General features: G+C 43.9%; 2 protein-coding genes across 5 annotated transcripts in view; both read right to left on the minus strand.

Annotated features, from left to right (window-relative positions):
* The window catches only part of KLHL12 (kelch like family member 12), a 33,904-nt gene extending 25,650 nt beyond the window's left edge, over window positions 1-8,254 (minus strand). The window contains exons 1-2 of one of the 2 annotated variants that reach the window (XM_040462064.1): window positions 7,870-8,254; window positions 4,899-5,132 (exon numbers count right to left, since the gene is read on the minus strand). In XM_040462064.1, coding sequence (XP_040317998.1) covers window positions 4,899-5,132; window positions 7,870-8,172 — 537 coding nt within the window. In that variant the 5' untranslated portion in view covers window positions 8,173-8,254. Of the gene's footprint in view, window positions 1-4,898; window positions 5,133-7,165; window positions 7,351-7,869 lie in introns of those variants that run through there. The other variant, XM_040462066.1, reaches the window with a different exon arrangement.
* A 6,645-nt stretch (window positions 8,255-14,899) lies between these two features.
* Window positions 14,900-25,687, minus strand: part of ADIPOR1 (adiponectin receptor 1) — a 15,018-nt gene continuing 4,230 nt past the window's right edge. For all 3 annotated transcript variants that reach the window (XM_040462068.1, XM_040462070.1, XM_040462069.1), the window contains 7 exons: window positions 23,144-23,378; window positions 20,864-20,980; window positions 19,686-19,857; window positions 19,153-19,339; window positions 17,676-17,863; window positions 16,229-16,422; window positions 14,900-15,779 (listed from right to left, as the gene is read on the minus strand). In XM_040462068.1, the coding sequence (XP_040318002.1) occupies window positions 15,651-15,779; window positions 16,229-16,422; window positions 17,676-17,863; window positions 19,153-19,339; window positions 19,686-19,857; window positions 20,864-20,980; window positions 23,144-23,284 (1,128 nt within the window). In that variant the 5' untranslated portion in view covers window positions 23,285-23,378 and the 3' untranslated portion in view covers window positions 14,900-15,650. The remainder of the gene's footprint in view (window positions 15,780-16,228; window positions 16,423-17,675; window positions 17,864-19,152; window positions 19,340-19,685; window positions 19,858-20,863; window positions 20,981-23,143; window positions 23,379-25,687) is intronic.

A 25,687-nucleotide genomic window follows, 5' to 3' on the forward strand; every position in this document is an offset into this window, starting at 1 on the left:
TGAGAATTCAAAGGGTATGAAATAACAGTGGTTATGATTCCACGAGATAAAGGCAGAATCTCATACCCGAGAGCTTGAAGGGATGTTAATATTAACGCCCATCTTTAAAAAATTACGGTCGGGGAGCCTGGGTGGCTCAGTCAGTTAAGCGGCCGACATTGGTTAAGCGGCCGACTTCGGCTCAGGTCATGATCTCACGGTCCGTGAGTTCGAGCCCCGCGTCGGGCTCTGTGCTGACAGCTCAGAGCCTGGAGCCTGTTTCAGATTCTGTGTCTCCCTCTCTCTGACCCTCCCCCGTTCATGCTCTGTCTCTCCCTGTCTCAAAAATAAATAAAACGTTAAAAAAAACACAAAAAAATAAATAAATAAAAAAGTATGGTCTAATTTGTTTGATTTGTATGAAGCAAATATGGCATGTATTTGTAGCTTGTCCAACTTGGGGTAGCTGCATGCTACTCAAGAGCACACCGGGAGGTGACACCCTGGAATATTAATTTCACCAGTGAATAATTTAAAACACTGCTTTTGTAATAAAACAAACATAGATCTATTACAGGACTGAATCCAAAAGTTCTGTGAACATAGTACTAGTGTCCATGAGCTTTTAAGATAAAACACAAAATTTCAATGAGGTTTCACGCTTGTAGAGGACTCTGTGGCTTACAGCTCCAGACTCATGACTACTCATTATTGTTCTATTTGTTCTTCGAGTACTTTTTTTTTCTTCCACTGTTTATTTATGAGAGAGAGAAAGAGAGAGCACAATCGGGGGAGGGGCAGAGAGAGAGAGGGAGCTACGGAATCTGAAGCAGGTTGTCAGCACAGAGCCTGACGCACGGCTCAAACTCATGAACCTGAAACAAAGTCAGACAGACGCTTAACTGACTAAGCCACACAGGCGCCCCCGAGTACATTTAGTAATGACCAAATATTCAGGTCATCTTAAGGGGCACTCTACTGTGACACTGGGTATAACTGAATTGGTACTTTTTCTAAATATCAGATTGACTATTTTGGCTATATTGGCTATTTTGACTATTTTCACTAATTGTTTAGTGGAATATTTAGTCCCAGAATGCATCATTGCAATTATGAGTATTGAAGACGCCTGGATAATCATAGAAAATTGTTCGGCTAAGGGTATAAGTCTTTAATTTTACAGGACAGTAAACTATCTAAAAATCAATTACCTTATGAAACTCTTACTACAACTTAACCTTAGTTGGAAATTCGAATTACTCACAAAATTCCAGTGCGTTTCCATTATGAACTACACATCTTTATCATCTTTGATTCCGCCATCAGCCCAAAAGAATAATAATCAAAAAGTATTCTCTACCAAAGCCAAGAACAAAATCAATCCCTAACATTAAAAATAGCACTCGTAAGCAGGGCACCTGGGTGGCTCAGTCAGTTAAGCATCCAACTTTGGCTCAGGTCATGATCTCACGGTCCATGAGTTTGAGCCCCGCATCAGGCTCTCTGCTGTCAGCACAGAACCCACTTTGGATCCTCTGCGTCCCTCTCTCTGCCCTTCCCCCACTCTTTCTCTCTCTCTCTCAAAGATAAACACACACAAAAAACGTCACTAGAACATTGTTTTGTAAAAACATTTGTTAACTCTGCACATAGTATGTATACAAGCAGCAGAAATATATAAGTACATTTATTCCTAAAACTTCTTATTCAATAAACTATTTTCCCATCAAATAACTTAAATATGAAAATATTTCACTATCTATGAACTCAGAGCAATTTATAGTATCATTTCACACTAATATTTGCTTTACAATTTTTCAGAGTGCTTCTTACTTACTATTATTTCACCTGATTCTCACAGCAACCTGGCAAAGTAGTTAGAGGTCTGATATTATTGCTATTTATGACAAAAAGGATCTAAGGTTCAAAGAAGTTATGTGACTTAACCAAGGTCTCTTAACTAGCAAGAGACAGATGAAACTCAGGTCCTCTTGCCTCACTCAAATGACACTTTAATTGGACCACATTTGAAGAGCATTTTAGGGCGGGAAGAGAAAAATGAAATCATCTAGTTCAACTACTTTATTTTAAAGATCAACCCAGTGAAGTTAAATGGCTGCCAGAGTTCACACAGCATTGTTAAGAGAATTGAGCCTAGGACCCAGGTCTCTGAACCCTCTCCTTTATGTCAATTACTCTTAAAAATAAAGACAAAACCATCTGGCATTTTCTTGCCTAATACCAGTTTTTAAAGAAAAACTATAAAATGGTCCCTGGTGAGAAAAAAGAGAGAATTCTTTCAGAGAACTCCTTACCACTCTGAATGTGCAGAGAGAGCAAAGACAGACTATTTTCCTCCAGCTCACAGAGAACAGGATGCACGCTATATAATTAGCAGTCAGCAGTCCTGATCCATTAGTACCTTCATGCTCAGCAGCTGCTGAGAGAACCGTCCTTACCCAGTTAAATGCCAACTGCTTCTGATGCTCTTGGGCAGATATTCTTTCTGGAGGACAATATGGGATAGGGATCTGTGATGTTATATTACACAAGAGCATTTTAAAATTAGCCTGAAGTAGCTGGAATGATCTGTCAGGTTTCCATGTTTTTCCTACCAGCCATGTGACCGAGCACTGGCTCAGAGAACCATAAACTATTTTGGCTTTGAAATTGGAGAATATAAAAACCCATATATCAGAGGCTAAGGAAGCACAGTAGTTAAAATGTGTATAACGCAAGTAAGTAAGATCTGTGTAGAGCAATACAACATGTTTGTAGCTTTTCAGATACAGCATATATTGTATGGGTTTAGTGTCAGAAAATTTAGGATTAAACCCCATCTCTGTCATTTATAAGCCATGTGATCTTGGGCAAGTCATTTAATATATAAGACCTTGTTTATTCATTTGTAAAATGAGATGGTAACATCTAACCCTAGGGTGAATAACATACAACAATCACCCAACACAGTACCTGCCCTATAAAAGGTAGTTATTATTATGTAACCACCTCTCTTATTCCGATCCAACAGCAACATCTTCACTAAGATGATGAGATTAACTTAAAAAAAAAATACTGGTGGTTAAAAAGATTTTTATTTTTTTTCAACGTTTATTTTATTTTATTTTTTTTTTGGGGGGGGACAGAGAGAGACAGAGCATGAACGGGGGAGGGGCAGAGAGAGAGGGAGACACAGAATCGGAAACAGGTTCCAGGCTCTGAGCTATCAGCCCAGAGCCCGATGCGGGGCTCGAACTCATGAACCGCGAGATCGTGACCTGGCTGAAGTCGGACGCCTAACCGACTGCGCCACCCAGGCGCCCCTAAAAAGATTTTTTAAAAAATGTTGATACAATGAGATATTTCAGGCGTATTTAAGTAGAGGTATGTGATATAATACACATTGGTGTACTCATCACTCAAGGTTAAAAAATTCAAGATAATTTATTTAAAATTTAAAAATCAGACTTTAGATTTTGAAAAATAAAAAAAGTTGCGGTGCTTTCTGCTGTTCAGCTAAGAGTCATTCACAATATATTCAACAGCCTTACTCTATGTTTTAAAAGTTCTGTCAATTACTAAAGCAGTCTTTCTTTATTTTTATTTTTGAGAGACAGGGGAAGAGAGCGTGCATGAGCAGGGAGGGACAGAGAGATTGGGGGACAGAGGATCTGAAGTGGACTCCACACTGACAGCAGAGAGCCCAACGTGGGGCTCGAACTCACGAGCCATGAGATCATGACCTGAGCCAAAGTCAGATGCTTAACCAACTGAGCCACCCAAGTGCCCCAAGCAGTCTTTCTTAATACCTGTAAGCACAACCTTTTTTCTTGTCAAGCCAACCTTTTCCTTTTTCTCTTTTACTGCTCACACTCCATAGTCAGCATTTTTCCCCAAGTTATACTGCATATACCCATGCAGTCATTGAGTTATTTGTTAAGTCCTCCTCCTCTCATTTGAAATTACACTAAACTCTACATTGGTAGGATGAATACTGATTTTCTTCATATGCTGTTAGGTGGATGAGGACTGAATCCTACACTCCTCTTTCCTTCCCTCTCCCTTATCGTCCTAGTATTCACTTTAAAATATTAGATTTTGGGGGCGCCTAGGTGGCTCAGTTCGTTGAGCACCTGACTCTTGATTTCAGCTCAGGTCATGATCTTGCAGTTCATGAAATCAAGCCCCACGTCCAACTCTATGCTGACAGCACAGAGCCCGCTTTCTCCCTCTGACCTTCTCCTGCTCGCCATGCGCGTGCAAGCATGCACTCTCTCTCAAGATAAATAAATAAACGTTAAAAAATAAGTAGAATAAATAAAATATTAGACTTTGGAAGGAGAAAAATAGGAAACCAAATTTTAAAAGTAAAATCTGGGGCGCCTGGGTGGCTCAGTCGGTTAAGCGTCCGACCTCGGCTCGGTCATGATCTCGTGGCTTGTGACTTCGAGCCCCGCGTCGGGCTCTGTGCTGACAGTTCAAAACCTGGAGCCTGCTTCAGATTCTGTGTCTCCCTCTTGCCCTCTACCCCTCCCCCACTCGTGCTCTGTCTCTCTCTCTCTCTCAAAAACAAACATTAAAAATAAATAAATAAATAAATAAACAATAAGTAAAATCCAGTAGCTGACATTTGTGTTTTACCACGTGCCAGATGCTGTTGTAAGCACTTCATATGTGATTTTCTCAAATAACTGTCACAATAACCATATGTGATTGCACATTGCTGTGATTCCTAATTTGGAGATGGGGAAACTAAGACACAGTCAAAAGGCAGATCTTGACCAGAGTCTGTGCACTGAACCACCACACCACAGAAATTCACTATTCTATCAAGCTTCTATCATTTGATTCACTGAAATGAGACAACTAAAAGGTTACATGTGTGACTTTCATTTGTAAGGTGAAAACTTACCACTTACCTCACTAGTGAACATGGCACAGAAGTAATCGCTACAGGCGGCCAACACAATCCGATGGGCAGGGAAGTCTTTCTGCTCTACTCTCAGTGTCACATCGCAGAGGGTATTGCTCTTCCGGAGGGAGTTCATTGAATTGAGGATGGATTTAGCATGAGTATTTGTCATTATGTCTTTGGGGGCCATAATGCCTCCCATCAAGCAATGTGGAGAAAGAACGAAAGGGGTCCTTGGATTCTGCAACAACAGAAAAAGAAAATAAACCCAGAACATACTTGAAGGACTAGGACAACTAAAAATGTTCAATTATCAATACAAATTAAGGAGGCTTCCTCAGATATTAAGTAGAGAACATTCCTATTACTGCTCTTACCACCACAATCTAGCCACTAATAATCCCAAATAACAACGATTCTTCCTCTGAATTCCAGTATCGAGAGCCCCTACCACTCAACACTATAATCAATACTCAACTGTACTCGAAATATAAAGAAACCACACATAGATCGTATGTCTTCACAGTGCTGTTATCTCACATGATAAAATGAGAAGATAAAATCTCTTAAAGGTGCGATATCATTTAAAGAATAAGGAGATAAGTACTTAGAAGGTAGGATCTTGTTTTATTTATTTTTCATATATTTATATATCTTTTCCTGTTTATATAGTTTTCCTATTCTGGCAGGTGTACAGAATGTTTAGAAGTTAAAAGCAAGAAAAGAAAAATTGTGTATTCACCTTACAGCAATAAAGGCCAGTCAGTGAAAACGAACTTTTTCTAAAGAAGTACGCAAAGAATTATTTGTGACTTCCAAATATATCTGGATTTCTTCTTAAAATGACATTTCAAATGAGGACCAATACCTACCCTGAATAATGGAAACACTGCAAGCTTATCTACGGATTTTCATGTGATTAAATTTTTTATTTTAAAATGTGTAGCATGCCAGCGGGGAAGGGACAGTGAGAGAGGAAGAGAGAGAATCCCAAGCAGGCTCCATGTTGTCAGAGCAGAGCCCAATGCCGGGGCAGGACTCCAACTCAGGAACATTGAGATCCTGACCTAAGCCCAAATCAGGAGTTGGAAGCTTAACCAACTGAGCCACCCAAGTGCCTCTCATGTGATTAAGTTATTGAATCTCTTCTATTGAAGGGTCTTCCTACTCTACATTATTAGCAACCGTCCAGTAGTAATTCTTCTATACTAAAACCAAGAGCCTAATTATTAGGATAGAAACCTATTAAAACTCCTCTAATTTTACTGCCATAAGCAGTCACTTGCAAAGTTCACTTGTATGCATCAAATAAACTAAGTACATTTAAAAATGTACTTTTTACTTTTTTGATTGTTGACAAGCTTTAGTGACACTCGTTTTGCTTCAAGGAAAATTTCTGGGGAATGAAATGGCAGGGTTATTATGACAGTCTTACTGGAATCTACAACTTCCTGAAATGATCCAAGAAAAAAAAAAATCAAACTACAATCTTCAAGAGTCCACAACTCACGACCATGATTTTTGACTGGCACAAACAAGATCCTAAATTCTCATCTGCTCCTATGTACAGTTAGCATATTATTTTATAAGTACTCGAGAAAATCCCTCCAAAAACCCTGCAAGATCCATTTTACAGAAAAGGAGGTGATTCATCAAAGCATACAAAGTTTTTCAAAAAGAGTTTCCTTAAATCAACTTACTTCCAACTCTGGAGATGTAAGAAAAGTCTGAACAGATACCCACTTACTGTTAACCACAGGGCTCAGCCTAGGACTGGGCTTTACGGTGTCAGTGTCAAAACTGACAGTAACCCTAATGCACTGTACTCTTCCTCCTTGGGGATTCCTGCCTCATCAGGCAAAACCTCAGCCACATCACTCTCATCTTTTTGAGGTTACCTATTCGGGAACTTCCGTTAACATCTGAATAGAGGAGCTGCACCCTGGAAGACTCGGGGAGGGGGTGAGAGCGAAAAGGTGTCAAATTTTGGAAAGGGTAAATTTCAGGTAGGAGAAGAGAAGAAGGGCGTCCCCCGCGGCCCCCCCCCCCCGCTGACAACCCGGGAACAGTGCCGGCAGCTCCAGGGGGAGGTCCTGGAAGGGCGCGGTCAGGGCGAAGTTGCGAGGGGGGCGCCCCAGCCCCGCAGACCTCCCTTCGCTCCCTTCGTCTCTCCGTTGCAACCCGGAGGGAGACGATGGTTGGGGGCAGGGCCGTAAGCTGGAATCGGGGGATAGGAAAGGAAGGGCTGCCTGCCACCACCACCGTGCAACTCACCTCCGCTCGCAGGCCCACCCAGCGGCGCCGGGTCCGTTCCCAGCTCGAGGGGACCGGGTGGGGCGCGGGGCCAGCAGGCGGCTCAGGAGGAGCCCAAGCGCCGCCGCCGCCGCCCCGACCCGGAGGCTCTGGAGCCGTCAAGGTGGTAGTCCCGGCTCTAGTCTCCGCGGCCGCGCGACGTGATGACGTAATGCAGCTCGAGGCCCGCCCCCTCCCTGCCCTGGGTCTGCGTCACGTGAGGCGGCGGTGTCACGTGACCCACAGGTACGCTGGGTGGGGTTTTCGGCCCGCTTAGAGGAAGGCGGAAAGAAGGGGGGGGGCGGGGGGGGGGGGCAGCGAGGGGCGGGGTGTATAGCCCTCTTGCCCCGTGATTGGCTGAGGCCAGATTCTCCCTGAGTCTCCCCAGAAAGGGCATATTGACAGGATTCCACATTTCTTTTTTTTTTTCTTAATGTTTAAAAATATTTTTACTTATCTTTGAGAGACAGAGCATGAGGCATGAGTGGGGTAGGGGCAGAGAGAGGAGACAGAGAATGGAAGCAGACTCCAGGCTCTGAGCTGTCAGCACAGAGCCTGACTCGGGCTCGAACCCACGTACCGCAAGATCGTGACCTGAGCCGAAGCCGGTCGTTCAACAGACTGAGCCACCCAGGCGCCCCCAGGATTCCACGTTTCTAAACCGAGGAGCTGGCTGTATGTTTTACCTGCCAGGTATTCAGGAACCCTCTCACATCGAGAAAACCCGCGGGGGCTTCACATTTCTTCACGTCTATTGCCCACAATGGCCTTTTCCAGCGGACCATCGCTGTGGGGAGAATCCTCTGAGCCCTGGGCTCCACACACCTCAACATTCTCTGCATCATAATGGGGCCTATCATCACCCTCGAGGCGGTTCTCCTCCGCTTCGTGCACTTCAGGACAATCAAGTGGAAGGAACTTGTCCCTGGACGCTGGACGTTGTGAGGGAAATTGCAAAGGGTCGTATTAGAAGTCCCAGGAGTCATCATCTCCCCTGTTGCTGTTTTGCTGACTTTTCGCCAGCTCCTGGGTGCTGAATGTTCAGTTTAGGAATTTTGCTTCTAGCTGATTTTGGCACACTTACCTTAGTGGTTCAGAGGGCAGTGAGGTCCCTTAATTCAACTTCTGTGAATGTCCAAAGTAATTATGTTTCATTATACAGTAGTTCCCTCTTATCCTTGGGGAATATGTTCCAAGGCCCCTGGTGGATGCCTGAAACCATGGATAATACTGAACACTATATATATACTGTGTTTTTTCCTTTGGTAGGTATGAAGTTTAATTGCTAAATTAAGCTTAGTAAGAGAATAACAATAACTAGTAATGAAACAGTCTATAACAATATATTACAATGAAAGTTGTGTGAATGTAGTCTCCAGAAATATTGTACGGTACCCACCCTTCTTGTGATGACGTGTGAAGATAAAATTTCTACGTGATGGGATGACGTGAAGTGAATGACATAGACGCTGCGACATAACGTTAGGCTGCCACCAAGCTGGCAATATGTGCACCCGATCATCTGCTTTCGGATAATGGTGACAACTGGTAACTGAAATTGTGGAGAAGGGAAACCTACTGTACTATTTTCCTCCGTGGTGCCTTTGATTCTTTACAGATAAAACGATAGCCTAGAGAGCAGCGATCTGATTTTACATAGTATTTCCATCTTTCGTATTATATCTCTTTGACCTAGAAGTATCCTTTAGATAGAGGATTGGTACAAGTTCTGTTGGGGGCATTTGGGAAAAGTGCACCAAAATGATGAATGAAGATAACTTTAACTAAGGGATTTTCATAAATTTATCCTTCCGATGTACTCATGCACATGTAAAGTGATATGTGTGCCAGGTTGTTTGTAAATTAGATCGAAAACAAACTTAATATCCATCAGTAGGGAAGTGGCTCAATAAAGTGTGGTCTATCCATACAATCCAATACCAAGAAGCCGTGAACAGTGTGTATAGGTTGATATTGTGTAAAAGTTTGGGGAAATTTTAATATTCACATTTGCCTGTATATGTATAAAACACATCTGGGAAGACACAAAATGTTGGTTTCTTTGGAGAGACGAACTGATTGGTTGTGAGACAGCGTGGGAAAGAGATTTCCCCTCTATATCTTTTTGTGCCTTTTGAACTTTTCATCATGGGGGATTAAAAATATGTACAATTTGGAGCGCTTGTGGGCTCAGTCAGTTGAGCGTCTGACTGGCTCAGGTCATGATCTCAGGGTTCGTGGGTTCAAGCCCCGCATCAGGCTATGCGCTGACCGTGCGGAGCCTGCCCGGGATTCTCTGTCTCTGTCTCTGTCTCAAAATAAATAAATAAGCTTGGGGTGCCTGGGTGGCTCACTTGGTTGGGCATCCGATTTGGCTCAGGTCATGATCTCACAGCCCATGGATTCGAGCGAGCCCTGCATCGGGCTCTGTACTGACCTCAGAGCCTGGAGCCTGCTTTTGATTCTGTATCTCCCTCTCTCTCTGCACCTCCCCCACTCTCACTCTGTCTCTCTCTCTCTGTGTCTCTCTCTCTCTCTCAAAATTAAATAAACGTGTTTTTAAAAATTAAAAATAATAAAGTTAAAAAATATGTACAATTTATTTATTTATTAAAAAAATTTTTTTTCACATTTATTTATTTTTGAGACAGAGAGAGAGACAGAGCATGAACGGGGGAGGGTCAGAGAGAGGGAGACACAGAATCTGAAACAGGCTCCAGGCTCTGAGCTGTCAGCACAGAGCCTGACGCGGGGCTCGAACTCACGAACTGTGAGATCGTGACCTGAGCCGAACTCGGACACTTAACCAACTGAGCCACCCAGGCACCCCAAAAATATGTACAATTTAAATAAAAAGTAAAAATAGGGGTGCCTGACTGGCCCAGTCGGCGGAGTGTGAAACTCTTGATCTTGGAGTTGTTGAGTTTGAGTCCCACATTGGGTGTAGAGACTACTTAAAAATAAAATCTTAAAAAAAAAAAGTAAAAATAATCCCATGTCTTCTGGATGCAAAATGGCACTTTAATGATATTGCCTAATTCCTCTCTGCTAAACTGAGTTTTTTCATAATGTGAGAGTTTTAGGTCTTTAAGTCATGGGGATACTCTCCTTCCTACACAGTAAATTTCCAGTCATTTGGATATCTGACCCAATATCCTACAGCCCAAACTTATTCTGACTTTTTTTAGGCCCATTCTGGAAGGCGGGGGCTGGGTAAGGTAAGTCAGTCTGGTTTCATACATCATCCTGCGTTTATGGTTTTGATATTTATATTAAAGGGTTTCAGTAACAGAAAACAAGGAATTGACCTTGGAACTCTAGATCAAGCACACAGAGTATAGGGTGAATCGCTAAAACCAGCTAGGCAGAATACATTGCATTTTTGCCCCACTAGAGCATGGCAGACAAGAAAACGTACCTCTTAAATTACTCACTGAATGTAATCAAAGCAGGGCCCCGCTGCTGCTTTGGATTTCATCACTGAATCTGCACCCAGGCCCAGGTCATGTCTCCCAAGGGCTGATTACTGGGATGGGAGACATGCTAAGGTAGACCCTTTCTAGGGTAAAAGGGACTCTTTGTCAGTGGACTTTGGATCAAGGACTTCTCCCAAACAAAGGGTTTTGCTGAGCCTTTCTTAGATTGCAAGGCAGTTAGTTCTAGGACACTTCTTTCAACCTTCTCTCCCTCTTTTCTTCACGGGGGCTCAGACCTGCATCACAGCTTCATGGTTCTCCCTACCTTCTATGACTCCGTTTATGTTTTCTTTTACGTATAAGCATTTCCCCTAATAAAATATTTGCATACTTAATTTCATCTTGGTGAATGCTTCTGTAAGGACCAGACTAACAGAGCATTCAATGATTTCTTTAGATTTTATCTGTAGTAATTTAAGAGTTGGCTACTGCTCGGGGCACCTGGGTGGCTTAGTCGGTTAAGTGCCTGACTTCGGCTCAGGTCATGATCTCACAGTTTGTGAGTTTGAGCCCCGTATCGGGCTCTGTACTGACAGGTCAGAGCCTGGAGCCTGCTTTGGATTCTCTCTCTCTCTTTCTTTCTCAGAAATAAAGAAACAAAAAAATTTTAAGAGTTGGCTACTGCTCCCAAAGTTCTATGTTTAAATTGAAAATGGATGTTCTAAAGATAGAGATAAGTTAGCCTCACTCCTAATTTTTAATTTATTTATAGGGAAGGGGTAGAACCCGATTCTTAGCTTTTATTCTTGGCCTTTCTTTAATCACAGTTTGACAGTGTTTTACCATCATTTACTTGTTCTCCTCTAGTGTCTGCTATACAGCAGGTCCTGAACAAGTATTCAGGAAGTGAATGAACCATATGTATTCAGCTAGAGAAAGAAGGTATTATTATTCACTTGCTACAAGTTAGCAGTTCTGATAAAGGCAAGGAAAGATACTGAAATCAGGATAAGTGATTTTTAAAATGATCTTGGGCTTTAGGGGTGCCTGGGTGGCTCAGTCGGTTAAGCGTCCAACTTGAGCTCAGGTCATGATCTCACACTCTGTGAGTTCAAGCCCTGCGTCAGGTTCTGTGCTAACAGCTCAGAGCCTGGAGCCTGCTTTGGATTCTGTGTCTCCCTCTCTCTCTGCCCCTCCCCTGCTCATACTCTGTCTTTCTCTGTCTCAAAAATAAATAAAAACATTAAAAAATTTTTCTAAATGATCTTGTTCTAAAGCATGGGGTTTTAAGTCAGCATGATCTGCATTCAGATACTGACTCCAATCCTGTCCATCATCTTGGAAAAAAGTCTTGGTCTTTTGGGACCTTAAGTTTTTCATCTGTGGAATGGGATACTACTACCTACTTCACAGGGTTAAAGATAAAAAAAAAAAGATATAAAATAACACATGAAAAGTACAAAGATGCTTAGTAAATGTTCTCAGATCCTCTTTCCCGGGTCCTACTAGTGACAAATGAGCAAATATCAGCACACTAGGGTTCACCGCGTGCTCTGGGTCTCCGTATGTCCTCACGTACAAAACGGATGCAGTTGGCTAGGAATTTACCCAAGGGATACAGGAGTGCTGATGCATAGGGGCACTTGTACACCCATGTTTTTGCAGCACTTTCAACAATAGCCAAATTATGGAAAGAGCCTAAATGTCCATCAACTGATGGATGGATAAAGAAGTTGTGGTTTATATATACAATGGAATACTACTTGGCAACGAGAAGGAATGAAATCTGGCCTTTTGTAGCAACGTGGATGGAACTGGAGAGTGTTATGCTAAGTGAAATAAGTCATACAGAGAAAGATACCATATGTTTTCACTCTTATGTAGATCCTGAGAAACTTAACGGAAGACCATGGGGGAGGGGAAGGGGAAAAAAAAGAGAGGGAGGGAGGCAAACCATAAGAGACTCTTAAAAACTGAGAACATTCTGAGGGTTGATGGGGGGGTGGGAGGGAGGGAAAAGTGGGTGATGGGCATGGAGGAGGGCACCTGTTGGGATGAGCACTGGGTGTTGCATGGAAACCAATTTTTGACAATAAATTTCATATTAAACACAACACAACACAACACAACAAAACCCCAAACAGATGCAGTTGGAGCAGCTATGGCCTGTCGCCTTTCTGTGCTACACTAGTGGTTGGAAACTCAGATGCCCACAGGAGCTGGGCCAGCGACTCCAATGAGAGACATCAATGCACTGAGAGCACGAGCCCTGTATAAAGGACCTAGCTGCTCCTGTGCTTCAGTTGGTTGTTCCCCAACCTGTGGGCCAAACGAAGCATGTTTGTGGAGGTCTGGGCCTGCAGGTCACTCTGTGACTTGTGCTATCCAGCTCTTTAAGTACTTTTTAAATTTTCAATTGTTGCGTATCAAAGAGACAGATTTCCTGCACGTAGGCAAGAAAAATAATCATGGTGTGAGCAACACCCAGGAACCCACCACCTAATTGAAAAGAAAAAAGTATAAGCTTTACTTCAGACATGTTCTGTGTGCCCCTCTGTTCTAATCCTGTTCTTACCCCTTCAGAGGTAACCGTCTTCCTTTTCTTTTTTTTAAAGTTATTTATTTAGAGAGGGAGAAAAAGTGCGAGCGGTGGAGGGGCAGGGAGAGAGAGGGAGAGAGAGAATCCCCTGCAGACTCCACACTCCGTGCAGAGTCCGATGTGGGGCTCGATCTCATGACCGTGAGATCATGACCTGAGCCAGTATCAAGAGCCGATATAGAAGGCCCTTAGCTGACTGAGCCACCCAGGCACCCCGAGGTATCCATTTTTCTGAATTAACCTTTGTTTTTTAAAGCTTTTAGTGTCTATATCCCTAAACTGTCTTTAGTGTTACAAATTAATAGCTTTAGATAAACACAATCATACCAAATATATTCTGTGAGTTGCTTCCCTCCCTCCTCTCATCTTTTTCTCCCCCCTAATCTTATTTGAGAGCCAGCCATGTTGTGGCTTGTCACCGAAACCGTCACTGCTAAATAGTGGTTCATTACGTGAGAAAACCACGACGTATTTTTCCACTCTACAGTTTTGGGCATTTGGCTTGCTCGCAGTCTGTTGCTACCAGATACAGTTGCAGTCAATCTTTTCATCGAAGTTTCTCAAGGGCAGTGTTTTTCAAAGTGCGAGTTGTGACCCATTCATTTAGTGGGTCAGAAGGAGCATTTTTAAAAAATCAAGTGATCTAGGATAGGCATCTCATGTTGTAAAGTGTTGTTTCATAAAATGTTTGAATGTCGTAGCATGTATATATGCTCTATGCACATCCACAGTCATCCTACCAAAACAGTTCCACCAGCAGCGTCTGGTCTGCTCCACATCTATACCAACACTTAACATTAGGATCTTTAATTTGTGCCAATCCAGTGGGACTTGGATGGTTTATCACTTGGGTTTTAATTTACATTTCCCTCATTACTACTTGAGCTTGAGAAACTTCCTGTGTGTTGGCCTAGTTGGATTATTTTTTAAAAGAACCGTTTGTTCTCCCAGTTGTACAAACCTGACTGTTGAGGTGAACCCAACTTTGTAACTCAAGAAGATTCCCGTCTAACTGCCTACAGTTGGTGATTACTGTGGACCTTACGCTATCTAATGAACACAGCACATGTCAGATTGCGTGCAATTCGCAAAGGCACAGAAAAGCATGGAATAACCCCTTGATGAGACAACCTTAAGCAAGGCAGTTTTAAAAGAACCAAACTCTAGAGGCGCCTTGGTGGCTCAGTTGGTTAAGCGTCCAACTTCGGCTCAGGTCATGATCTCGTGGTCCGTGAGTTCGAGCCCCCCGTCGGGCTCTGTGCTGACAGCTCAGAGCCTGGAACCTGTTTTGGATTCTGTCTCCCTCTCTCTCTGACCCTCCCCCGTTCATGCTCTGTCTCTGTCTCAAAAATAAATAAACATTAAACAAAAAAATTTAAAAGAACCAAACTCTAAAGTAATATGTAGTAGAGCTTTGATCACAAGGGATATATTCCTAGCACCTTTCAGAATCTTCTAATCACTGAACGCTACTACAGCAAACCAAACTCTGTAGTAAAATTTCCGTGTGGTAAGTAGAAAAAAAATAAAGCTGTATTGACGAGCTGATGCTAGGAATCCAATTAGACTCATTCATTGGCTCGCATGTGCCTGTCAATCAATTACCTGTGATTCACATTTGTATCTCAGCAGAATCTGAAACTATTTAACTGGTTTTCATCCTTTGGAGTTGTGTACAAATAGTTGAGACCACACATGTCAGATCTTTGAATGCCAAATGTCTTCTGTACTTTCTTTTATTATCATCATAGTCTTTGCATCAAGATACATAGCAATGATAGCAGGTTTCTTTTTAAAGCTTAGTATTAAATATTAAATATCTTTCCCCATTTTAATTTTACATTACTCTGCCAAGAAAAAAACAAAATTAAAAGTCAAGTTACTTGAAGCCTGGACACACTTCCATGATTAGCCGGGCTATGTAAAAGTTGGTGGCTGTGTTCTTCCTGCTGTAAAAGCAGATCCAGGCCCTAGAAAGATGGGACCAGGTTCTAATTGTTTTTGAAAAGTGTGCTACAAAAATGGATGGCCTGTTATAAGCCAGGTTACAAAGTAAGGATGGGGGTAAGGAAGGGACATTTTCCTCCAGAAACAGGATTTCTGAAGAGTCCCAGTCCATCATTTTTTTCCCAAAATGGCTGGAGGAGGGGTAAAATCTCAACATGAGCTTCGAAGTCCTGTCTCTGTGAGGGGACGGTAGTTGCTTTGCCAACGAGGGGGACTGCTGAGGCGGGGCATGTCTGAGTCGGACCATCCCTACCCTCCTCAGCTAGGGAAATGGAGAGTCTGTTGCCCAGTGGGTGTGAAAGTGGGCTGAAGCTTGGTTGGTACTGAATTCTCTACGAGGTTTCTTCTAGAAACAGACAACTCAGACTCTTCCTCTCACATCAACAAAGAAGTTATTTTTAAAAGCACTTGGGAAGTTCCTCCTCCACCCCTCAGGTGGGAAGGCTCAGAGAAGGGAGTCATCAGTACAGCCCCCCTCCAGGCCGTAACGGAATTCTTGAAGGTTGGAGACCCCGTAGAAGTGGACAAAGGCTGCTGCCACCACCAGGACATGGAAAATCTGATGAGACTGGAACTGCAAGGGTAACAAGAGAAGAGCCTTTAGGACAGTGGCAAGGAGAGATTAGAAGTAAGTAGCAGAGAGGGAGGAGAGGGTGGGTGATGGGTATTGAGGAGGGCACCTTTTGGGATGAGCACTGGGTGTTGTATGGAAACCAATTTGACAATAAATTTCATATATAAATAAATAAAAAAAAAAAGAAGTAAGTAGCAGAAAGCAGTCTCCTCCTTGAAAACATTTTTTTTTTTTGTATCATAAAAGTGGTATTTGCGTTGCAGAAAAATTTTAAAAATCTTATCGGCGATATGTCAAAATGGTAACCTTGGTTATTTCCCTGCCACGTAAATATATGCACCCCCAAACACTACCCGATCTCCGTGTCTCTCACCGCCTTTTACTCAGACCTTTCACTGTGGCTGCTCTCACTCACCATCACAGGCCCTTCTGGAAGAGTCATCTCTTACCCATATGTCAAATTTTCCAGGAAAGAAGCGCTCGGGAATTCGAGCAGCATAAAGGCCAGCTCCGGTGATGTACATCACAGCCATGAGGAAGAACCAGCCCATCTGGCCCACTGTGGTGGCCTTGACAAAGCCCTCAGCAATAGTAAAGTGCATGGTGGGCACAACACCGCTCAAGCCAAGTCCCAGGAACACCCCTGAATAAAGCAGAGAGACGACTGTCAAGCAAGGAAGCATCCACTACACGGAAGGCACTGTTGTCTTTCTCCGGAATTCAGATGTGTCGTATGACAATTACCTATCCTCCATGTTTAGGAAATTGAGCCCCTTGATGGATAACAGCAGACATTTCATCAATATCCAGAATGGGAAGAAGGCTGTGTAAGTGCTAACATCGCTATTACCTTGTAAGGAGCACCAAGAGCAAATATCCCCCGTTGTTTTCTTTACTATTTGTTAAGAAATGTGAAGCCTTACCAAAAAAAAAAAAAAAAAAGGGGGGGGGAGAGCGAGAGAGAGCAAAGGCCATATCTATCAAAGCCCTCTGATGGCTGACTCAGACACAGAGCCTAAATGGCAAGGCTTCAGGTAGATGGCTTGCAAGTCAGAGGGAAGTTGGGCACGTTTTCCATTAAGATCATAAAAGATTTAAGTAACAGAACTCTGACCTCCTGGGTAGACAGACACACCCAGATCGGAAGTTGTCAAGGCTGCAGGGACACACGAGTAGGTTAAGAGGAAGGGAAGAATGGGTGTCTGTCTCCACACCACCACGCTACACATAACTGGAGGGCAGGGACGACCTTCTGCGTTTCTGTGGATGCCCTTGTTAAAGCATGGTGCCTTATTCTTTAACTTCTTTAACTTATTCTTTTAACTGAAGGTTAAAACACAGCAGACATGAAGTCCAAAGGGCCTAAAGACTAGCGGCAACTTGTGTGTTGCTTCCAGAATAAAGCTTAAAAGGGGGGTCCAGATGAGCCAACACAAAGATGTGTATGCTGATGGCCGCTACAGACGTTGTGACCAGTGTTTATGCTCAAGGTACTTTTTCGTTCACCAAACCCAGTCTTCCATTCCCTTAGGAAAAATAACTCCAGGTGTTTGAATTTTAATCCCTTGGTTTGAGTGCTTAGGACTCAGGTCATTAAAATGATCATGCTCTGTACATCTTTTAGCTTTCTGAAACCAAATTTAAGAGTAGTCATTTTTATACTTGCAGTGGATTGATCAACTTGGTGACCAGGTGTCCTGTTAGCTAGCATGCCACTGAAATAGTCTGAAACATGGGGGAGAACTGAACTCTGAAAATCCACGGTGTTCTGAAGGTTAAACACAAGTCCGGGTTCAGCTGGGCTCCCCAAACTGCAAACCACAGGGCCCAGGGTTGAGCCTATTAGGGCCCAAGGCCCAAATACAAATGAGGTTTACACTAGGGCTTCCTACCCACCTGCTCTTGTCTGCCGGTGCTTAGGAGTGGCAAACCGGTCCCACTGTGCCACAATGATGGCAGAGATGCCCAGGACACAGACGATGGAGAGGTAGATGAGCCGTGGCTGTGGGGAGCAGTAGAAGGAGTAATAGAGCCAGGGGACAAAGCTCCCCATAATCAGTAGAGCAATCCCTGAATAATCCAGTCTAAAAAAGAGCCACAAAAATGAAATGAATCAGTGGGAGAAAGAAAGACATCCTATGGCTTGTTTAACTTGTTCTTTCTGTTCACCTGCTCCCAGATCTGACCATTCTGTCTCCCTCATTTCCCATACAATCCCATACATACATTTCCCATACAATCCTATATCCTGGATCAAACACCCACCAGGTCAAGCACGTCTGTTTTGCAATGGAAAAGTTTCTACGAACCCCTGATCACAGGACTTCATCCCTTCCCTCAGTTGTGGGCAGCCATATCTCCCCCTAGTGGATACTTCGATTTAGGAGTTCTGTCACAATTCCCTGATTCCCAGCTTTCCATTCACAAAGGGCTCTGGGAATGTCCTCCCTTCAGTTCTGATTAAGTTGAGTTCCTAAAACAAAACCCTTAAATTGGGAGCATTCTTAAGAGGTACTGTTTTGACTTAGTCGACTTTTTTAACGATAAAAATGTATTCCTGTGACCAGTGTTACAGGAAAAACAAAACAACCCACCATCACGACCAAAACGACCACCACCACCAAGCAAATAAACAGAACTCCGGGGGGCGCCTGGGTGGCTCAGTCGGTTGAGGGTCCAACTTCGGCTCAGGTCACGATCTCGGGGGTTCGTGAGTTCGCGCCCCGTGTCGCGGGCTCTGTGCCGACAGCTCAGAGCCCGGAGCCTGCTTGGGATTCTGTGTTTCCCTCTCTCTCTGCCTCTCCCCCGCTCACGCTCTGTCTCTCTCTGTCTCTCAAAAATGAATAAACGTTGAAAAAAAAATTAAAAACACAAAAACAACAAACAGAACTCCGGGCGCAGCGTTGGGGAATATGAAAAACATTAGATGAGGGGCATCTGGGGCTCCCAGAGTGCCTGGGCAGCACAGATCAGCGTAACCTGACTGGTGGGTAGGAACGCTGGCAGAATGAAGCATGGAACACTGCCACACCCTGCCGGGCCAACAGGGAGCCCAGACAGTACTGGGCACGTGCTCGAAGAGCAGCCCACTGGCACCCCAGGTTTACAAAAGGACAGCGCTGCACGGGTAAAAAATATGTTCCACACTCGGGTTCTGTCAGTTGCGGAGGCTGTGGGGCATTTTTCCACGAAGGATTTAAGAGAAAAACTGTACCACCCTACTATGCCCACAAAATAGAAAGCCTTTCCCCTAGCCCGTCAATCAAGGGAACCTTCGGGAGTTATTGGCGTTTCCACTACCCAGTCAGCCCTCCAGTCACAAGACGTTGACAGTCGCATGCGGTCTTTCCCTCCTGACGTTCTTTCAACTCACTTGGAAAAAGTCCGAGAGACTTTCTCTGAATGACAATAGACGGTGTGAAAGAGCCAGGAGAAGCTGAGACAGAGCACTGCACCCAGAAAGAACATCCCAAAAACCACCTTCTCCTGTAGAGGGGCCATGAAGTACATATTTGGTCTGAGCATGGTCAAGATTCCCAAAAAGAGAAACAGCACAAAACCTGCAGGAGGGAAAAGAAAAAAAAAAAAAAAAATCAGAAAAAAAAGAGTACGTGCACTTTTTTTTTTTTTTGAAATACCAGCATTTTGTTTTGACAGCAGGAATTTATGAACTCGAAGGGTCTGCCTCCATCGAGGACAGTTCTGCCAGGGATCACATGAGAACATCTAGTTCTAATTTCTTTTCCGGGTTCTAGGCCTTCCTCCTCTCGTCTCAGAGATCATGATCGAGGATCAATCCATCAGAATAGCTTTGCCCTTTTTCCTACCCATGGACAAAGGCTATACAATCCCTTGAGATTTGAGAAGACAAAAACAATGGGTATTTCCCCCACCCAGATCACTCACCAAGCAGATGGGTCCAGATGTTGCCAGTTTCTGTATGGATGCGGAAAATGCTCTTGAAGCAAGCCCGGAAGGAGGGCATCGGCGGTCTGTGGCCATGTAGCAGGTAGTCATTGTCCTTCAGCCAGTCGGGGAGTACGTCATATGGGATGACCCTCCAGCGTCCCTCCCAGACCTGGAATACATACACACTCTCTAAGAAGGGTCCCAAAGGAGGCCAGTCTTCCCAGGCACAAGGGGCGAAGGACAGCCAGTCTAGGAGAATGTCAAGCATGCTTTGGGTGGTCCTAGGTAACAGGGAATCAGCCAAGACAGAGTGTCAATGAGGCTATCACAGTACTGTGTATCTCGACCAATTTTTGTTAATGCCTTTGTTCTTCGTTCTGTTAGTTTATCTGGATGTGCTTTAGATTAAGCGTATCTCAATCTTTAAAATTTCAAAATTAATACAGTGAGTGAAAACAAAGAAATAGAAATGAAATATATGGTTTCAAAAAACATACTTTTTTTGCCCTCCTCTGCTCCTCTACTCCAGGGGATTCTGGTTGACCCCTGCTCGATCCTTTCCCCCCAGTAGATTCTAAGTCCTCCTTAGGTTGAGACTGTGTCTTTTTAGAGCAGTGATTCTTAACCCAGGGCACAAGGACAATGGACAGAATCCAGGGAGTGGATGGAAATTTGGATGGGAAGAAATTATTTTTATTTTCACTCACCTCTAACTGAAATCTAACGTTTCTTTCAATTATAAATGTGAACAACAAAGCCCAGTAGTTCTAGACCTTTTGACTGTCACCCACAGAAATCATAGATATTTTCATACATTAGCTTTGCAGATACCAAAATATTGTTATTCTTCACCGCTTAGAAATTATAAATTTAAATAAAATACGTTACCATTTTTCATGAATGCATATTTAATGTGTTTGTAAAGTAGACCCACATGAAAATTTTAAGTTTTAAAAATTAAAAAATTCTGATGACTGCCAAAGGGATCCATGGCCAAAGAAAAAAAGAAGCTAAGAACTTCTGTTTTAGAATATATTTTGAACAACGTCTAACATGGTAGGCAATACAGATTCAGGCATAAAAGTTCTTTAATCCAATGCACGTTTGCCAGCTGGGAGCATCCCCAGGAAGCCTGCCTTCCTTCTCCTTCCAGAACAGAACCCAGCGGGCTGTACCTTATACACAAACTCCTCCATCTTCTCCATGGCATGGTGGGCTTGCAGGGGAAGTGTCAGTACCCGCACTTCCTCCTCCTCTTCCTGGGGCACTGGGCATGCTTGCTCTTCTTCAGCCTGTAGGGGAAAAAAAAAAAAACCCCAAAACCCCAAAAAACAATCCTAAGAGTCATCTCATAAATGGTGCTATTCCAGATCAGAAAGATCCAGAGAAACCCAAGCTGAACGCTTTCTGCCTAGCTTCTCTCCTATACATAGGGCCTTGCGGCTTTTTTCTCTAAAAACATGACAGTGAGTTTATAACACTACAGTTCAAGCTTTATTAATACTTGGTACAGGCTGGGGTGGATGCTCAATTCAGCAGGCAGGAGACAGACTGACGGGGGCTGACATCAAAGCGATATCGGATTGGCACGTCAGTCCTACCTGTTCTTTTTTTTATTTTTATTTTTTTTAATTTTTTTTTTCAACGTTTATTTATTTTTGGGACAGAGAGAGACAGAGCATGAACGGGGGAGGGGCAGAGAGAGAGGGAGACACAGAATCGGAAACAGGCTCCAGGCTCTGAGCCATCAGCCCAGAGCCTGACGCGGGGCTCGAACTCCCGGACCGCGAGATCATGACCTGGCTGAAGTCGGACGCTTAACCGACTGCGCCACCCAGGCGCCCCAGTCCTACCTGTTCTTTAGGTCAGGACAGCCCATCCTTACCTCTTGGACAGTGGTTCTCAACTGTCCCCCATTTCCCAAATGTTTCTCTATTCCAGACCACTGAATTCTCAAAACAATGGAAAAGACAGAGTTGGAGAGATTCCCTTAACAATTTAAATCTGTTCCTAGTTCCCTGTGCACTGACTCTGGGGATTATATCATGACGGAAACTTTGTATTCCTAGCAGCTCCCAGAGGTGTCAGGGCCTCCAAACTTGGTTCTGTAGAAAGCAGCAGCACTGAGTCCCGTACCCCAAGGAACCTTGACATAAAACTTGCACACGGGTGAGCACTCCCCTATCAGGGAGAGAGACTTTTCTCTCAGTCCCAAGGCTCCAAACCATGGAGATGGAAAGCCTGGAGGTCCAGCTCCTTCTCTGGGCTATTCTCTTTCCCTCTCTCTTGTTGATGGGCCCTGGGAAACAAATGGTCCCTCTTAAACTTTGCGATGTAGATTCCTGTTTGCCTACCCCAATGTCCATTCTCTCTCTCTTCCTCAGTAAAAAGGTCCTTGGTTTTACGCAGGGTGGCAATGTTACTGTGATTTTACGCAGGCCGAGTGAAGAGGTCTAAAGTCCAGTGCAGCTGAATAGAATGATGTAACTAAGTTCTGGCCTATGGGCTGTAAATGGAAGTGTTGTGAGGTACTTCCAGAAAGGGTGGGCCCTTCTCCTTTTTCCCTCATTTTTGAGAGTAGTGAGCAAGAGAGCGAGCAGGGGAGGGGCAGAGAGAGAAGGAGATAGAGAATCCCAAGCAGGCTCCGCGTGGTCAGCGCAGAGCCCTATGTGGGGCTTGAACTCACTACTGTGAGATCACGACCTGAGCCGAAATCAAGAATTGGACGCTTAACCGACTGAGCCACCCAGGCGCCCCCTTCCCCCTTCCTCTTTTGTAGTGGCTCGTAGGTGGATGTGATGGGTAACATTCAGAATGAAGGAGGGGCGCCTGGGTGGCGCACTTGGTTGAGCGTCCGACTTCAGCCAGGTCACGATCTCGTGGTCCGTGAGTTCGAGCCCCGCGTCGGGCTCTGGGCTGATGGCTCAGAGCCTGGAGCCTGTTTCCGATTCTGTGTCTCCCTCTCTCTCTGCCCCTCCCCCGTTCATTCTCTGTCTCTCTCTGTCCCAAAAAATAAATAAACGTTGAAAAAAAAAATTAAAAAAAAAAAAAAAAAAAGAATGAAGGAGAAGTGGGGCACCTGGGTGGCTCAGTCGGTTGGGCGTCCGACTTTGGCTCAGGTCATGATCTCACGGTTCGTGGGTTCGAGCTCCGCATCGGGCTCTGTGCTGACAGCTCGGAGCCTGGAGCCTGCTTCAGATTCTGTGCCTCCCTCTCTCTCTGCCCCAACCCACTCGCATTCTGTCTGTCTCTCTCAAAAATAAATAAACATTAAAAAAATAATAAAGAAAAAAAGATACGGATAATACAGTATGATAAGGACTGGGATAGAGATACTCCCAGGGTGCTATGGTTCCGCCTTTGGGGAGAGAGGGGAGATCGTAAAAAAGTGGAGACTGACACAGGCCTAATGAGAGGTTCTGATCAAAAGAATGACTCCTGGGACGACAACTTACTTTGGTTGCGTTGGCAATGACCCGTTTGCCCTTCTCTTCTAGCAGGGGTCCCAGTTCAGCCAGCTCCACCGTGTCCGTTTCCCTGTTACTGGCAGGAGCCCCATTGCCCTGTGCCACCACAGATCCTTTGTGAGAAGACATCTGGCTGGTACCTCAATCCCCTGCAGCTTCAGCTTGGGGATAGGTTGGGGTCTCTCAGCCCCAGGGGGCAGAGATCTCCCTGTGGTGGTAAACACTAAAAGCAAACACAAACATGAAGGGTATTGAGAATTGATTCCTCTTACAGTTTCATATCCGCGAGTCGACACTGAGTAAGACACAGCTAATCAACGCACATCCTGTCTCCAATTCTGAAGGCCAGTTAACTGCTAAATTCAAATCCATTCCTTGTTCTCCCTCTTTAATATTAGTCTTTACTCAGAATTTCACTAAGCTGACAGATAAGGTTGAAAATGTAACATCTGGTTGCTTGTCTTCAAAGGATCTGTGGTTATGGTACCAAACTGTCACCAAGAAAATCAGCTACTCACCTGCAACCCCCTCCCACAAGTGTGGAGCCCATTTACTGAGGAGAGTCTAGCCTACCATTCCCAAAGCTATTCTGCCCAAGAAACACTTGGTTCTGAGAATGAGGAGCAAAAATACGAAGCCAGCCCCTGGCTGTAATTACAGTTGGCCCTTGAACAACACGGGTTTGAACTGCATGGGTCCACTTATATGCAGATTTTCCTCAGTACATATGTGTACAGTAATGTGAATGTAAATATATTTTCTCTTCCTCATGATTGTCTTAATATCATTTTCTTTTTTCCAGCTTACTATATTGCAAGAATACAGCATATACTACATGTAACATACAAAATATATGTTAATCAACTGTTTATTGGTAAGACTTCTGGTCAACAGTAGGCTATTAGTAGTTAACTTCTGGGGAAGTCAAAAGTTATTATGTGGATTGTCAACTGTGCAGGGGTCAGTGCCCCTAACCTCTGTGTTGTTCAAGGGTCATCTATACTTCAAGACCACCCGAGCCGTAGAAATAAATTAAATGCCAACTGAACTCAGTTGGGCTTTATCTACAAATGCTCTGACACACGTGCCTTGCATGCAGAAGGAACTTGGTTGAGAGCTAGAGGCCCGGGGGTTAATTTCTCTGCGATGTCTACTAATTCCATTGCAGGATTATAGCCTGGGTTCAACATTTGTATAACAAGCTTTCATCACAATCTCTCCTTAAAGCAAGCAATAACTTACCTGGAAGCAGGAAGTTGAAGACAAGGAGGCAGCCCCAGCCTTGCCCTTTGCCACACACATACCAAACAACCGGCTCAGCAAGAGCTTGTCCCCACCACCACTGCTCATCATCTAAGCACCACTCAAATTAGTCTTTCAGAAACTAGAGACAGGCACACAAATCCTTAACCAGAGAAACCTAGAACTCAGTTTTCTAGGAAAAACTTCAAACACTTGAGGTTCTCCTGAGTTGGACTTCAGGGAGTAGTCTTTCAATCAGGCCTCAGGGAGATGAAAATATGAAAATGATATCGAAAAAGAGAGGAAAAGTGCCCAAAGATGTCCGTCATCTTGTAAATTACTAGTCGAACCCCTCCCCCCACAACAAAGGAGTTTATTACTCCTAGCAATAGTAATGACCAGCATATTTGCATTTTTATGCACTGGTTATCCAAACCCAATAACCACAGGGCCAAACAATACCTGCACAGGGAGTGGGTTGCACTACCAGAGAGGAAATTTAAGCTTAGGGAATCCAACCCTTTTATAATAGGCAGTAATCACCACTGCCTGTGAGAGACACTGTATCTATCTCCCACCGCTGTTCACTATATAAACATCTTTGATATCTTTTTTTGTTTCAAGTTTTTATTTAAATCCCGTGTGTGTGTGTGTGTGTGTGTGTGTGTGTGTGTGTGTGTTTTTAAACATCTTTGATATCTGTACCAGTTCTCTTTTCATCCAAGACCGATTACAGTTCCTTCTCAGGGATTACAATTGGATATATGTCGTCAGATGAGGGCAGTCCTCAGGTTTCAAAAGTCATGCTATGCTCAACTCACAAGCACAGCTGACAGCGACAGGCAAGTCGAGTTCAAGAGAGCAAACAGTAACTCACTGTACAGCAGACCTTTATATGGTGTCAACACATAGACAGTTTTTCTTCCGTGAAATGCGCAAGATTCTGACCAGACAGACGCCAGCCTGCAGCCATAGCGAACAACTGAGCCCAAGGTGAACAGGAAACCGAAGGCCCCTGAAAACCTCAGGAAATAGGCAATCCACATAAGAAACACTGGGAAATCTTTTTCAATAGGTTGACCGCAAAACATATTTCCTCAGAGTGAATAAACAGCTTTCCTCAGAAATAATTTATACAAGAGGAAAAAAAAAGTTTTGGGCCCTTTGGAGAGGTCCGAATAGGGGAATACACTTAGCTTAAAACACTGCTGCCAGCACTTTAGAGGCAGGCCACCAAGGCGAAAGAAAGAAAGAAAGAAAGAAAGAAAGAAAGAAAGAAAGAAAGAAAGA

Source organism: Herpailurus yagouaroundi, unplaced genomic scaffold (genome assembly GCF_014898765.1).
Source record: "Herpailurus yagouaroundi ecotype Mexico unplaced genomic scaffold, PumYag 308, whole genome shotgun sequence".
NCBI classification, from domain to species: domain Eukaryota; kingdom Metazoa; phylum Chordata; class Mammalia; order Carnivora; family Felidae; genus Herpailurus; species Herpailurus yagouaroundi.